Source organism: Oncorhynchus keta, chromosome 15 (assembly GCF_023373465.1).
Source record: "Oncorhynchus keta strain PuntledgeMale-10-30-2019 chromosome 15, Oket_V2, whole genome shotgun sequence".
Classification (NCBI taxonomy): domain Eukaryota; kingdom Metazoa; phylum Chordata; class Actinopteri; order Salmoniformes; family Salmonidae; genus Oncorhynchus; species Oncorhynchus keta.
Genome location: NC_068435.1, coordinates 19,577,679 through 19,594,030, shown reverse-complemented (window position 1 = coordinate 19,594,030; position 16,352 = coordinate 19,577,679). Strand labels below are relative to the sequence as shown.

The 16,352-nt window shown below is 44.1% G+C and overlaps 2 protein-coding genes across 2 annotated transcripts in view; one reads left to right on the top strand and one right to left on the bottom strand.

Moving 5' to 3' along the window:
- Positions 1-248: 248 nt before the first annotated feature.
- On the top strand, positions 249-2,529 carry LOC118394588 (transcription cofactor HES-6-like). The gene is made up of 5 exons (XM_052463589.1): positions 249-366; positions 473-646; positions 745-831; positions 947-1,028; positions 1,399-2,529. Exons 2-5 carry the CDS (start codon positions 569-571, stop codon positions 1,854-1,856), a joined length of 705 nt encoding a protein of 234 aa, XP_052319549.1. The 5' UTR covers positions 249-366; positions 473-568; the 3' UTR covers positions 1,857-2,529.
- A 5,226-nt stretch (positions 2,530-7,755) lies between these two features.
- LOC118395197 (period circadian protein homolog 2-like) overlaps positions 7,756-16,352 on the bottom strand; it is a 36,926-nt gene continuing 28,329 nt past the window's right edge. Inside the window, 6 exon segments of the mRNA XM_052462689.1 lie at positions 7,756-8,555; positions 8,798-8,948; positions 9,921-10,179; positions 10,502-10,721; positions 14,727-15,904; positions 16,291-16,350. Coding sequence (XP_052318649.1) covers positions 8,370-8,555; positions 8,798-8,948; positions 9,921-10,179; positions 10,502-10,721; positions 14,727-15,904; positions 16,291-16,350 — 2,054 coding nt within the window. The 3' untranslated portion in view covers positions 7,756-8,369.

Below are 16,352 nucleotides of genomic sequence, written 5' to 3'. Positions count from 1 at the left end.
TAATTCAATAAATATTGGTTTTATGTGTTAAGTAAAGTTATAGGCCTATAATGCTGTTTTTAAAGTTGACGATAAAATACTGTCTCTTTGCTATTTATTATCATAATTTCATTCCATCTCTTTCAAAACATATTGGTCTCAGGAGCACTACTAGAATGGTGGGTTATGAAAGAATAAACTATTTCGGGCCGGGACACAGACCAAAGAATAGCCCTCTTACGGTCGAGCCAAGTCCTCTCTCTCTCTCTGCCGACAACTGCCATAGCGCTCAGAGGACAAAATGCTAGACCAGCGATTGGCTGATTCGCATTGCGCTCAACAATCTTCTGCTCGCGTAGTCAGGCCCTCTATTCACATGTAAATTGGGTGAGGCGTTATAAATACCTACTACTGGCACTATCGTTGCGCTTGAGGCTGCATAACAAATCAAGTGCCCGTCTGCACAAGTACAGTTTGGCTTTGTTTGCAACAGGGACCGGAGGCCATCTGTCGCATTCACGGTGTGTAACGGTCGTGTGGATTTATCAACCCTCCGTTTTTGGCAGTGTCTGGGTTAAACTTCTCCAACATGGCCCCCACTCCCAATAATAAAAACGGACTGAGAAGAGACGAGGGTGAATACTATGGCATTAAAGTGGACAGAAAGGTAGGCGAAAGTATCGCTGATTGTTGTGTATTGAGTGTTATTTAGTGTAACTTAATATAATTTATTCATGTGCGGTCAATGTTTTTGTTTTTTTTCAGACCAGAAAACCGTTGGTTGAGAAAAAGAGACGGGCTCGCATCAATGAAAGTTTGCAAGAACTCCGAGTTCTGCTCGCAGACACAGATGTACGTTTTTGCACATTTTATGTCACGTTATCTGACACTCTCCCTCTCTTTGTGTAGCCTATTATCGTTACATTGTAAACCAGTTATTTACATTTGATCAATCTGACATTCACAGTTACAATTAAAGATGGAGAACGCCGAAGTACTGGAGATGACTGTGAAACGAGTGGAGAGTATCATTCAAAGCCGAGCACAAGGTAAGATAGGCCCATAGGCTAGGTTTATGCACGCGATGGTATTATGCACGTGGACATTTCATAAAACTAGTGGAAAGTAGTGTGTGGGCCTACATATGTAGGATCTTAATTTAAGACAGTTTGCTACAGCAGGAACATAATCCAGCGGCAACAGGAAATGTGAATTATGTGGATTATAATTCATGGACATTTTTGTAGAGGTTGATTCAAGTCTGAAATTTCAAAGCTTTAATAACAAACTTCAGAATCCGTTTTAAACCTCAAATACACAGCATGTGTTACATTTCATGCATTGCAGTAATGTTCTCCTGCAACAGGGTGATAAAATGAAGATTGTTATAAATGTACCTTTCTGTCTGTGCTTTGTCAGAGGTGGATACTGTGAACCGGGAGGCACGCGAAAGGTTTGCTGCGGGCTACATCCAGTGCATGCATGAGGTGCACACCTTCGTGTCCAACTGCCCTGGAATTGACGTGACCATTGCGGCAGAGCTCTTGAACCACCTCCTCGAATGTATGCCCCTAAACGACGAGGACAAATTCCAGGTGATGATCCAAGATATCATGACAGACTGCTCCAGTAACAGCACTTGGCCCAGTTCTGAGGGCATATACACAGCACTGGTCTCCCCTGGGGGAAAGAGCATCTCCAGCTGCAGCTCCTCAGCCCTCTCCCCGGCGCCCTCCACTACCTCCAGCGATGACCTGTGCTCGGATCTGGACGAGACTGACTCTGAGCAGAACCACATCTCTGTGGACGCTGAGAACCAGGATGTTCTGAACATGCCCACAGCGGCTTATTCTGAGTCCATGTGGAGACCCTGGTAGAGCCCCAAATGAGGCCTACAACTGTCCTGTACTAGAAGAATAGCCTGCAATAGTTCTTGTATATTGGGTTTTATTCTGTAATGCTGAAGATCAAATTCCTTGGAATGTTGTTAGGCTGTTGGATGAGAGATTTTGTAGGACTAGCATGTGAAGTGGGACACTATAACTTCACTTGGCAATGCAAAGTGTTGCAAATAGGCTAGAGGTGGCATCATTTTAAAAAGCTCTTTTTTGTATTTGAACCATTCTAATAATGCGTTTGAACAACTAATAAGTATTCAAGCTATTTAATGAATTAATTGTATGTAATAGTTCAACTTTGAATAATTCCACATTGTTATAGATCTGAGATGTCTTTTTGCCAGATATAGGTGGTTTATTTACCTTCAGTGAAGGGAGGGTACAGTAGGCCTGAATGCAGATGTAAATATGTAATTGTTAATAGTATGGCTGTATAGAAAATAACCTGTCCCATTAAACCACACATAGTAATGTGTAAATTATTTTATATGTTTAGGTTGAGGAAAATAAATGTTGTAACATTAGTCTGTAACATTGTAATAACACCGTTTTTTAAGTGTTTGTGCCTGATTATGTCATGTCCATATCTCATTTCAGACATAAATTGTCAAACACTGACTTAGTTAATTTTATTAAAAGCATTTTCTCTTCATATTGGACTCAGTTTATCCTATTTATTCTAAACAAAAATATAAACGCAACATGCAACAATTGCAGAGATTTGACTGAGTTACAGTTCAGTTACAGTTCATTTAATGAAATCAGTCAATCAGTGGTGCAGCCATGGGTGGGCCTTGGAGGACATAGGCCCACCCACTTGGGAGCCCGGCCCAGCCAATCGGAATGAGTTTTTCCCCACAAAAGGGCTCCCTCAAAACTTGAGACATCTGTGGCATTGTGTTGTGTGACAAAACTTCATATTTTAAGGTGGCCTTTTATTGTCCCCAGCACAAGGTGCACTTGTGTAATGATCATATTTTTAAAATCAGCTTCTTGATATACCACACCTGTCAGATGGATGTATTATCTTGGCAAAGGAGAAATGCTCACTAACAGGAATGTAAACACATTTCTGCACAACATTTTAGAGAAATAAGATTTTGTTCTTATAGAAACTTTAAGGGATTTTTTATTTCAGCTCATAAAATATGGGACCATCACTTGACATGTTGCGTTTATATTTTTGTTTAGTGTACTTAGCTGTGAAGAATTGAACACAAAGTAATGGACTATCGATCCATTCAAGGAAGTCTACTGCATAGCACACTTCTAAAACAGGGAGCAGAAATGGCAAAAATTATTGCCTGCTAAACTCAAACAGTCATTCCACAGTAATCACATTTCAGCTTTACACTGGTAGCATTGTTTTTAAGATCTGAATCATACATTAACATTTGTATGCCATTTGTGTGTGAAGGTAGGCTTGGAAGTTTTAATTGAGTCCTATTTTAGCACAGCTGGGCCGGTGGGCCATTATGAGGTGAGAATGTCTGCCTTGGGGCTTCTCTACAATGCAGTGTGAGATCTGACAGCTGGTTCATTTGATGACTGGGCCTTCATTGATATTCTGACAGCTTTGATTCCTTGAAATATGTCAAGGAGATGTCAATATCATGAGATGTTAGTTCACCGCGAGGTTGTGTGGGGTAATATAAGAAACGTAAAGTGAGCCATCCCACTCGCTATTTATTTCTGGTTCATATCCAGACAACAAACTAAGCAGACCAGACACAGAGAGCCACCCTGAAGAAGACCAGAACTGAGACCTTTTTTCTCCAACGGTTAACGACCGAGACTCCAAGTAAGACATCTTTATTCATCCACCATCTTTGATAATATGACCTCAGATAATATGACCTCCCGTTCAGTCAAAAGTAGAAAGCACTAGCACATGTGTTGTAATCTTTGAAGAAGTATACTGTTTGAGCATGAAAGATCTCAACAGACCCCCAACAGCCCACCACAGATACCTACACTGAATATGAAAGCGTTTCTCCTCGGGTTCAGTGGACGACCTAGTGGCACCTTAGAAGTTTCTCTGATGTCCCTAAGTGTCACTTCTGACACCTCCATATACTAGCAACGTCTCAACTCCCACCAACATAAACATGTTAAGACCCTGTTATTCCTCTCTTAGTTTTCCAAACCACAGACGATAAACAATGTTTTTCTAAAGACTATTTCGTTATTCCAATGATAATTGTTCTTCTCATTGTATAATCGAATACATATGCATGCATGATGTGAAAAAAAGTCTAAAGATAAGTTATAATGCCATTTCATTCGCCTATACGCAACGTTCAGTGAGTTATATGGCTCATTTGCAAGAGTACCCTAGCTAGCGTTTAAATAACACACATCAACAATCCAACACCTTCTCTATAACCTATAGCCTAGCCAAGGTGACTATAATGAATTGGATGAATTGTATATTAATTCTCTACCTGAAATCCATATTATTAGGAGACATTCACAGACTGTTTGTTGTCAGTTTACGATGTAGCCGACTCCAGATTAGCGGAACCCCAGAGGTGACCATCACCGCAGGAGGGAAACTGTCCAGATTCACACCTGATCATCAAATTGGGATAGGTGCGAACGGCGAGGCATGTGAATGACCGTGGCCGCTTTGATCCAAGCTACTAAAAGCCGTGCAAAAATCTTTCCAACTCTCTCACTGTCTGTCTGCCTTCCTGTCCAGTTTCCACTGATAACCTCTAGCCATGGGCTTTTGGTCGCGAGCATTAGGATTTTATTTGACCCTCTCCTCTTACATTTTTAGGCACATCGGAATTAAATGTTCTATACTGCAGGAAAAGATTGAATAACTAACATGCGGTGGTTAATAGCCCTATTTTGTCTGATAGGCTTATTTTGAAATGCCACACTGCCATTCAATTCGAACAGTTAGTGAAGTGAGCATATGGCCAACCATTTCACCAACGGTCCATTTTCTGTAACTGCTCAAGTCATTCAGGTCCTCCCAAATTAAGAACGTGCCATCATTAATGGTCCATTACACCATCTACCGAAATTAACCTAATTAATTAAGAACTGAAATCACTTAAGAATTGCAATTAATTGATCTCGGGAAAAACATGAAAATGGCTCTTTGGTCTAAAGCTTTAGGAGCTGTTGACATCAGAAGGAGAACTTGCTAGGATATCCTTCTATATTGATCGTATTTTCACTGAAAGTATTTCCACAATGGCCTTATCCTGAATACACACAAACACGAAAAAGGTCTCCTAACATATGTCATGAAATAAATGTATGTTACCAACGTGATTTTATTACATTTATGTCAGATTATTGTGTTTTCATAAAGAGTAGGCTAGAAGCGTAAATATATTTAAATGTTAAAATGTTTTACTTTTTTTTCGAAACATTAACACATTAACACAGCCAATGTGTTTACACTTTTTAAAGTGACTATCCAACAACACAAGAAATACAGAAATACAGAGACATACAAGACCCATTGTAAAGAAATCATTAGGAAAAATGCAGGTAGACAATGTGTGTTTCCAGTGCTTAAAATAAAAACAATATTTAAAAAATTAGACAAAGGATGAGTCCTGACAAATGCTTAGACCCAATAACTATCCCAGCCAATTTACAGAAAGTGTTGCTACTACCGTGTGCTCTTAAACACTGTTTCAAGGCCAGCAAGCCTGATAGCTTATAACAGGATGCTTTGTGTTTGGGAAAGCTGATCCTGGAACAGTGTTATAGGACACTCTTTCCTCAAAGCTTGGTCAAACCATCAATCACAGGCTGGAAAGAAAATGGTGAACAAAAAACAACTTCTCTATAAGCCTCCCCTACCAACTGTACTCTTTAGTCAGCCAATACGCTGTACTATGAACCCTGTAAATGAAACGTTTAAAAAACAAACACATTATCAAATCAAATCAAATTGTATTTGTCACATACACATGGTTAGCAGATGTTAATGCGAGTGTGGCAAAATGCTTGTGCTACTGGTTCCGACAGTGCAGTAATATCTAACAAGTGATCTAACAATCCCCAACAACTGCCTAATACATACAAATCTGAAAGGGGTAAATGAGAATATGTACATATAAATATATGGATGAGCGATGGCCGAACGACATAGGCAAGGTGCAATAGATGGTATAACATACAGAATATACATATGATATGAGTAATGTAAGATATGTGTAAACATTATTCAAGTTGCATTATTTAAAGTGGCATTGTTTAAAGTGACTAGTGATCCATTTGTTAAAGTGGCCAGTGATTGGGTCTCAATGTAGGCAGCAGCCTCTGAGTTAGTGATTGCTGTTTAGCAGTCTGATGGCCTTGAGATAGAAGCTGTTCTTCAGTCTCTCGGTCCCAGCTTTGATGCACCTGTACTGACCCTGCCTTCTGGATGATAGCGGGGTGAACAGGGAGTGGCTTGGGTGGTTGTTGTCTTTGATGATCTTTTTTGCCTTCCTGTGACATCGGGTGTTGTAGGTGTCAAGGAGGGCAGGTAGTCTGCCCCTGGTGATGCGTTGTGCAGACCACACCACCCTCTGGAGAGCCTTGCGGTTGAGGAAGGAGCAGTTGCCGTACCACGCTGTGATACAGCCTGACAGGATGCTCTCGATTGTGGATCTGTAAAAATTAGTCAGGGTTTTGGGTGACAAGCGAAATTTCTTCAGCCTCCTGAGTTTGAAGAGGTTGAAGAGGCACTGTTGCACCTTTTTCACCACACTGTCTGTCTGGGTAGACCATTTCAGTTTGTCGTTGATGTGTACGCCGAGGAATTTAAAACTTTCCACCTTCTCCACTGCTGTCCCTTTGATGTGGATAGGGAGGTGCACACTCTGCTGTTTCCTGAAGTCCATGATCATCTCCTTTGTTTTGTTGACGTCGAGTGAGAGGTTGTTTTCCTGACACCACACTCCGAGTGCCCTCACCTCCTCCCTGTAGGCGGTCTAGTTATTGTTGGTAATCAAGCCCACTACTGTTGTGTCGTCTGCAAACTTGATGATTGTGTTGGAGGTGTGCATGGCCACGCAATCGTGGGTGAACAGGGAGTACAGGAGGGGGCTGAGCACGCACCCTTTTGGGGCCCCAGTGTTGAGGGTCAGCGAGGTGGAGATTTTGTTTCCTACCTTCACCACCTGGGGGCGGCCCATCAGAAAGTCCAGGACCCAATTGCACAGGCCGGGGTTGAGACCCAGGACCTCCAGCTTAATGATGAGCTTGGAGGGTACTATGGTGTTGAATGCTGAGCTATAGTCAATGAACAGTATTCTTACATAGGTATTCCTCTTGTCCAGATGGGCTAGGGCAGTGTGCAGTGTGATGGCTATTGCATCATCTGTGGACCTGTTGGGGCGGTATACAAACTGAAGTGGGTCTAGCGTGGCCGGTGAGGTGGAGGTGATCATTGACTAGTCTTTCAAAGCACTTCATGATGACAGAAGTGAGTGCTACGGGGTGATAGTCATTTAGTTCAGTTATCTTTGCCTTCTTGGGTACAAGAACAATGGTGGCCATCTTGAAGCATGTGGGGACAACAGACTGAGATAGGGAGTGATTGAATATGTCAGTAAACACACCGTAAACACATGTATATTGGTCCTAGTTCTCTTATGCTGGTTTCTTCCTATATTTATATTGTGAGACTCAGAACATAGAAATACATATATTGTACATATGCTTTCCTAGCAGATATTATTCTTTGGTATAAAAATAGAGTATCTCTTTGAAACCATTGGGGGTAAAAAACATTTCACCAACCATTTACCGATGCTTCAAATTATATATATATTTCTCATATTGAGAGACAGTTGAAAAACAGCAAGTCCACTACATATTCTTGGCTACCATCAACACAAAAACAAGACTATAAGTCTTAAACTTCAGTGAAAGCATTAATTTTAATCAGTGAAACAACACAGGAAAAGAGATGGATGGAATTGAAAGAACAGTGTTTTGCACACACTGGAACTCACCGAGTTGACATTTTAGTAATTTAGCAGACACTCGTATCCAGAGTGACTTACAAAAGGAATTAGGGTTAAGTGCCTTGCTCAAAGGCACCTCGATAGATTTTTCACCTCGTCGGCTCGCCGATACAAACCAGCGACCTTCGGTTACTGGCCGAGTGCTAGGCGAGCTGCCCACCGCTAGGCTACCTGCCCACCGCTAGGCTACCTGCCTAACCTCAATCTCATCTTCTTTTTCTCTCTCTCACACATTCACACACAGAAAATGAATTGACCAGGTGGGCCGTTGGTCTCTCAGGCTGTAGCAGAGTTTCCAGACGGTTTAGCTGGTTGTAGAAAAGGTGTGTACCACCAGCAGGACACATGCAGTACTAGATAGTCCAATATGGTAATTCCCTGGTCAGGGACAGCTGTTGGTCTGAGGGTGGGACCCGGTCAATAATTGATGTCGCTTGAGAACGAGTCTTGGGAGGAAGTGCTGATGTTACAATCAACAGCGGTGGGTGGATTCAGGGTGTGGATGTGGCTATGATGATCCAAGGCCAGAAGAGGGACAAGGGCAGGTGTCTGTGTTTAAGGGCTCCTCGCCGGGCTTCCTGGAGGGGCTGACCTCGCCTGTCTCAGTCCCTGTGTCTCCCATGTCTAGGTCAGGCTGCTCCTCAGACATCACTGCCTCTGGAGCATCCTCCTCAAAGCACACAAAACAAAAGGCCTAAACAAAACAACAACACACACACACACATTTCTGTTAGTTAATGTTAGACTTGCTTTTGACAAACATGAATGACTGCCCATAGTATAAGAGAGAGAGAGTAAGAGAGAGTGAAAGAAGGAGAAAGAGAAAAAGAAAGGAAGAGAGAGTGATTGTGAAAAAGAGAGAGGGAGGAAAGAGAGAGAGCGTTAAAAGAGAAAGCAATAGAGTGAGAGAGCCATAAAGAGAAAGAGAGAGCTCACCTTGACGTCCATGACCTTGGGCAGCCCTCCACTCCTCATCCAGGGGTAGACCTCTACCAGTTCCCTCTGCTGTTCCCCAGTGAAGCACGGCTGACTCTTCTGCATCCCACGCAGCCTCTCTCTGTCTTCTCTAAGCAACCTCTCGATGCCCCTGAGTAGGCTAAGGGACATACACACTCAGTATTCTGAACCATGGGACCTATGTCACCAGGGAAAAGATACTCAAACAGTAAGAATACTATTGGACATACAAGTAATTGGGTATTGGGCATTAGGGTGTCAGGAAAGGTAGGTCTGGTTACTGGTTAAAACATGTGTATTTGGTATGAGGGAGTCATGGGTATCAGATGACAATTTGATATAATTGATCTTCATGGTTAACTAGATTGGGTGTCTGGTACCAGGAGAGTTTAAGAAACCACACATTTCCTCTCAATCCACCTTGCCTAACAACTGTGGGTCTTTGTGTGAAAGCCCCATCTGGTGGACATAAGTCAGAACTGCAATTTTACTTTAATATTAGCAAAGCTTTTAACACAGATGGTCAATTGTAATTCAGCATGCCAGGTGAATATGGGAAGGGAGTGGGAAACAACAAGGGTGTACAGTGCAATGTACTAGGAAAGTATTTCCCAAAGGTCTAGAGTGCTGTGTCCCATCTAAACATTTTCTTATGGCCTCGCAAAAAATATCCAACAAATATTTAAAACCCCAGCATTCACAGCCACTCATCAAGCCCTGGGTAGAAGTTGCCTGTAGTCACAGATCTAGGACCAGTTTATTCTCCCCCATCCCAAATCCCAAACGGACCCCAGATCTGCATCCACAAGCAACTTTCTCTTACTCCAGGGCACATTGCCATCTGCCTCTCTCCTGTCTCCTCCAACTCACCGCGAGGGCATCAGATGTTTTATTATTATTTATTTATTTAGTAGGCAAGTCAGTTAAGAACAAATTCTTATTTACAATGATGGCCTACCCCAGCCAAACCCTAACCCGGACGACGCTGGGCCAATTGTGCACTGCCCTATGTGACTCCCAATCATTGCTGGTTGTAATACGGCCTGGAATCAAACCAGGGTCTGTAGTGATGCCTCTACTACTGAGATGCAGTGCCTCAGACCGCTGCACCACTCGGGAACCCTGATAGGTCAACATGACCTTGTTGTCAGTGTTGGGGGTGACCAAACACGGCGGGTCCTGCAGTATATACTTGTCGTGTTGGTCCTGCTCCATCTCCATTGGCCGCACCTCCATGACACTACTGCTTCTCCCACTATCGCAGCCGGTGGAGTGCCCTTTGACCTTCTGGCTGCTGTTCCGGGATGAATCCACGCTGCCAAAGTAGTTTCTGATCTTTTTGCTGGTGTGGCTGCTGCATACTTGGAGGGGAGAATAACAAAACAGAGTTAGGATATTTGACTTTTGAATCACCAAAGCTCTAGTCTCAAGTGCTTTATACATGAAGCAATAAATGGTTGAATGTAATGTCTTGCTGCCATGTCCTTCTGTCATATGTTTTTTATTGTCCCTGCCAGTCTTGTTCAGAAAATATGCTTAATAATAGGTTTCACAGTTTTAGATGGGAAAAACCCCTCAATACGGTTACAGGAGTTACGTTTGGTACAGTGGAAGTGACTGGGATAGGAACAAATGTCTTACAAACGTACAAAAGGTCTAGCTAGGGTAGGTGTGTGTACAGACCTGTGCCATTGCCAGATACACCACTAGTTGACGTTCCACTAGCTGACCTTCTACATCCCGAAGTCCTGCTATTATTAGACCTTCCACTGTTAGACATTCTAGCTGAGGTTCCACAGTCATTAGACCTTGAACCCATGGACCCTGAGGTGGCTGAGTGAGAGTCTGAATGGAGCCGGATGTCAAGCATGTCGCTAGGATTACCGTCGCCTGGCGAACTCACCTGCAAGACAGAGGTCAAAGGAAAGGTCAACAAACAGAAGGTCCACTCAAGTCGTATTGATCTCTTTTTTCTTTAATCAGTCCCATCCTTTCTTTCTTGCTACTCCGCTCCTTTAATATCATGATCTGAGAGGCACCTCAACCATATTGTCCTGAAATATTAATCCAGCAGAGACCTGTTTTACAGTAACTACGGTAAGTTTTCTTTTGTGCATTTTAACAATGGAGGAACTGGAAGTTTAGTGAAGCCACACCAATCCAGCCATACTTCTCCTGACACGTTGGCAAAATTTGATTTACCTTTATGCCAAAAGTAATCTTTTTTCAAATGAATTTTTACGATATAGCCGATTTTGACTTGCAGCTGGCCCATCTAGCAGAAATTTCTCAGCTCTGCCTCAAGGGCAACATTCATAACAATAAACATCAACCTGCAGAGCAGACAGAGCTGGGGTTTAAAGGGATACTTCAGGATTTTGGCAATGAGGCCCTTTATCTACTTCCCCAGAGTCAGATAACTACCATTTTAATTCATTATTGACCATTTTGATTAAAGGGATACTTCAGGATTTTGGCAATGAGGCCCTTTATCTACTTCCCCAGAGTCAGATGAATACCATTTTTCTTTTTCTGTGTCCAGTATGAAGGAAGGTAGAGGTAGTTTCGCAAGCCCATGTTAATATAGATTTCCAGTCATTGTGCTAACGCTAGTTAACATTGGCTAAAACTACTTCTAACTTCCTTCATACTGGACATAGAGACATAAAATGGTATCCATGAGTTTGTCTGACTCTGTCGAAGCAGATAAAGGGCCTCAATGCCCAAAAATACTGAAGTATCCCTTGAACACCCTTGGCATGTTTCCACTGTTTTGACCGATTTTGATGTCAAAATATGTTTAAAAACTATAGTTTGTGCCTTTAAAGTTGTACTCCAGCCTCCTTTTCAGACCAAAAGAATTGGTGAAACTATAACATCATATCACAGTAAAAGAATTCTTAAAATATTGAGGAAAATGTCAAATGAATCTATAGCATATGTGCCGGACCTCCACTTGGCTGCCAGCTGAAGACAATATAGGATTGACTTAATACCTTACGGATTAAGCAGCCTTTTATACATCCTAACCCTAACACCTCCAGGCTAAAAACAACACGTTCGTAGTGTTGCTGCGATTCTGGGGAATCTCAACATTACTGCATTACATTACATTATAACCTCACACCCACTCTGTTATTTTTTACAATGTTTTTATTTCACCTTTATTTAACCAGGTAGGCCATTTGTTCTCATTTACAACTGCAACCTGGCCAAGATAAAGGAAAGTAGTGGGACACAAACATCAACACAGAGTTACACATGGAATAAACAAGCGTACAGTCAATAACACAATAGAAAAAGTCTATGTACAGAGTGTGCAAATGGAGTAAGGTAAGGCAATAAATAGGCCATAGCGAAGTAATTACAATTTAGCACATTAACACTGGAGTGATAGATGAGCAGATGATGATGTGCAAGTAGAAATACTGGTGTGCAAAAGAGCAAAAAAGTTCATAAAAACAATATGGGGATGAGGTAGGTAGATTGGATGGGCTATTTACAGATGGGCTGTGGATAGGTGCAGCGATCGGTAAGCTGCTCAGATAGCTGATGCTTAAAGTTAGTGATGGAGATATGTCTCCAACTCCAACAGCTATTTTTGCAAATTGTTCCAGTCATTCGCAGCAGAGAACTGGAAGGAAAGGCGGCCTAAGGAGGTGTTGGCTTTGGGGATGACCAGTGAGACATACCTGCTGGAGCGCATGCTACGGGTGGGTGTTGCTATGGTAACCAGTGAGCTGAGATAAGACGGAGCTTTACCTAGCAAAAATGTATAGATGACCTGGAGCCAGTGGGTCTGGCGACAAATATGTAGCGAGGGCCAGCCGACGAGAGCAGACAGGTCGCAGTGGTGGGATGTCACTGTGGTAGACTGCATCCAGTTTGCTGAGTAGAGTGTTGGGGGCTATTTTGTAAATGACATCGCCAAAGTCGAGGACAGGTAGGATAGTCAGTTTTACGAGGGTATGTTTGGCAGCGTGAGTGAAGGAGGCTTTGTTGTGAAATAGGAGGCCGATTTTGGATTGGAGATGTTTAATATGAGTCTGGAAGGAGAGTTTACAGTCTAGCCAGACACCTAGGTATTTGTACTTGTCAGAACCATCCAGAGTACTGATGCTAGTTGAGGGGAGGTGGGGGCAGCGATTGGTTAAAGAGCATGCATTGAGTTTAACTAGCATTTAAGAGAAGTTGGAGGCCACAGAAGGAGTGTTGTATGGCATTGAAGCTCGTTTGGAGGTTTGTTAACACAGTGTCCAAAGAAGGGCCAGATGTATACAGAATGGTGTCATTTGCGTAGAGGTGGATCAGGGAATCACCCGCAGCAAGAGCAACATCGTTGATATATACAGAGAAAAGAGTCAGCCCGATAATTGAACATTGTGGTACCCCCAGAGGTCCGGACAACAGGCCCTCCGATTTGACACACTGAACTCTATCTGAGAAGTAGTTGGTGAACCAGGCGAGGTAGTCATTCGAGAAACCAAGGCTGTTGAGTCTGCCGATATGAATACGGTGATTGACATAGTCGAAAGCCTTAGCCAGGTCGATGAATACAGCTGCACAGCACTGTCTTCATTTATGATATCATTTAGTACCTTGAGCGTGGTTGAGGTGCACCCGTGACCAGCTCGGAAACCCGAATTGCACAGCGGAGAAGGTACGGTGGGATTCGAAATGGTCAGTGATCTGTTTAATAACTTGGCTTTCGAAGACTTTAGAAAGGCAGGGCAGGATGGATATAGGTCTGTAACAGTTTGGGTCGAGACTGTCACCCACTTTGAAGAGGGGGATGACCGCGGCAGCTTTCCAATCTTTAGGGATCTCAGACGATACAAAAGAGAGGTTGAACAGACTGGTAATAGGGGTTGCAACAATGGCAGTGGATCATTTTAGAAAGAGAGGGTCCAGATTGTTTAGCCAAGCTGATCTGTACGGGTCCAGGTTTGGCCGCTCTATCAGAACATCTGCTATCTGGATTTGGGTGAAGGAGAAGCTGGGGAGGCTTGGGCAAGTAGCTGCGAGGGGTGCGGAGCTGTTGGCCGGGGTTGGGATAGCCAGGAGGAAAGCATGGCAAGCCGTAGAGAAATGCTTATTGAAATTCTCGATTATCGTGGATTTATCGGTGGTGACAGTGTTTGCTAGCCTCAGTGCAGTGGGCAGCTGGGAGGAGGTGTTCTTATTCTCCATGTACTTTACAGTGTTCCAAAACATTTTGGAGTTAGAGCTACAGGATGCAAATTTCTGTTGGAAAACGCTATCCTTTGCTTTCCTAACTGACTGTGTGCATTGGTTCCTGACTTCCCTGAACAGTTGCATATCGCGGGGACTATTCGATGCTAGTGCAATCCGCCACAGGATGTTTTTGTGCTGGTCTCGGGCAGTCAGATCTGGAGTGAACCAAGGGCTATATCTGTTCTCAGTTCTACATTTTTTAAGATGTTAAGGAAATTACTTTTAAAGAACCACCAGGCATCCTCTACTGACGGGATGAGGTCAATAACCTTCCAGGATGCCCGGACCAGGTCGATTAGAAAGGCCTGCTCGCAGAAGTGTTTTAGGGAGCGGTTGACAGTGATGAGTGGAGGTCGTTTGACCGCGGACCCATAGTGAATGCAGGCAGTGAGGCAGTGATTGCTGAGATCCTGATTGAAAACAGCAGAGGTGTATTTGGAGGGAGGGCAAGTTGGTCAGGATAATATCTATAAGGGTAACCATGTTGACGAATTTAGGGTTGTACCTGGTGGGTTCCTTGATAATATGTGTGTGTTGAGGGCATCGAGCTTAGATTGTAGGACAGGTGGTTGGATAAAACGATAGAAAATAGAAACAGGGGAGGGAGAGAGGCAAAAAGCTAAAGAAAGAGAAGACAGTAGGGGGAAAGACAACAAACAGGGTTATGTCCTACCTGCTGAAGCGTGATCTTCTCCATGGCTTGGCAGACCACACTCCTTCCCTTATCGCGGAAGTTGTTATTCCCCGGGGGATCACCACTGGAGGGCGCTACCACCATGCTGTGCTGCCTCTGCAGGGAGCACGGTGTCTCCTCCAGCTGCAGTAAGTTGAGCTGCAGGGGTGAGCTGCATGGTGACTGGAACACTGGAGGGGAGGGCACTTGGTCCCTGCCATCCATGGACCCAGGTGTGGAGCCCCGAGACTGGGTGGTTTCCCCAGAAGGCTTGGGGGGCTCCATGGCCATGGAAGAGAAAGGCTGGGTGAGAATTGGGAAGCCTGTCTGGGGGGCTAAAGGGTTCTGGCCCGGGAACTGGGCCTGGATGGTGGAGGATGACTGTGGTGGGAAGGGAAGAGATGTCTGTAGGGGGAAAGGCTGCGGCTGTGGCAGGAAGGGACCCTGGGCAGGGAAGGTGAGGGATGTCTGTGGGAGGAAAGGCTGCGGCTGTGGCAGGAAGGGACCCTGGGCAGGGAAGGTGAGGGATGTATGTGGGAGGAAGGGCTGTGGCTGTGGCAGGAAGGCACCCTGGGCAGGGAAGGTGAGGGATGTCTGTGGGAGGAAGGGCTGTGGCAGGAAGGGACCCTGGGCAGGGAAGGTGAGGGATGTCTGTGGGAGGAAGGGCTGTGGCTGGGAGGAGTAGCCTGTCGTCTCGACCTGGTAAAAAGGCTGCTGTCCTGGAGCCCCGCTCCCCATTTGAGGGAACATGTAGTTGGGGAGAACCAGAGCCACCATGGGAATAGAGAAGGGGGAGGGCTGGATGTTTGGTGCCGGGCACTGGGGATCCTGGTTGCACTGACTGTCGCCGAAGCCTGGCATTGAATTCTCAGGGCTGGTAGGCATGGTTCCAGCCATGGTGCCCACCCCGGGGTAGACCTGGAGAGGGAAGGCTGGCACTATGTTGGGGTAGGCCAGGGGCGGCAAGGTGGACTGGGAGGAGTTGGAGGGGAACCAGAAAGTCTGGTTGAGGCCCTGATAGAGGAGGTGGGGTCGGGGCTGCTGCTGTCTCTTCCTATGGGACAAAGAACTATCGGACAACTTGTTCTGTTTTACCCGCTTGGACTTGGTCTTCTTGTTGCGTCCGCTTCTACGGGCAGCGGGTTCGGCCTGTCTGCATGGGCGCACAGTGGCCACAGCTGGAGAGGGGGAAAGAGCGGGGGAAGAGAGAAAAAGAAGGTTAGATTACATTATGTATTTGACTGTGAGAAGTTGAGTGTATGAAAGCATTAAGGTACTGTGTGTGTCTGTGTTCAATTGTACTAGCCTATGTCTACAAGCTATATTGAGTTTGTATTGTATTGTATTGTACTGTATTGTACTGTAATGTGTTGTAGTGTATTGTATTGTAATGTATTGTAAAGTAACGTAATGTATTGTAATGTAACGTATTGTAATGTAATGTATTGTAATGTAATTTATTGTATTATAATGTAACGTATTGTATTGTAATGTATTGTAATGTAATGTAACGTATTGTATTGTAATGTATTGTGTGTAAAGCGTGTTCGCTGCTGTACTCTACCATCAGTAGCACCTTGTCCCTTCTGGCGCTCCAGGTATTGGGAACAGTTCGCCTGGAAGACC

Bases quoted from the DNA above. Each gene is read 5' to 3' on its own strand.
- LOC118394588 (XM_052463589.1), top strand. From the start codon at position 569: ATGGCCCCCACTCCCAATAATAAAAACGGACTGAGAAGAGACGAGGGT. The intron at 832-946 runs GTACGTTTTTGC...TGACATTCACAG, and splicing joins TTCTGCTCGCAGACACAGAT to TTACAATTAAAGATGGAGAA. The intron at 1,029-1,398 runs GTAAGATAGGCC...GTGCTTTGTCAG, and splicing joins CATTCAAAGCCGAGCACAAG to AGGTGGATACTGTGAACCGG.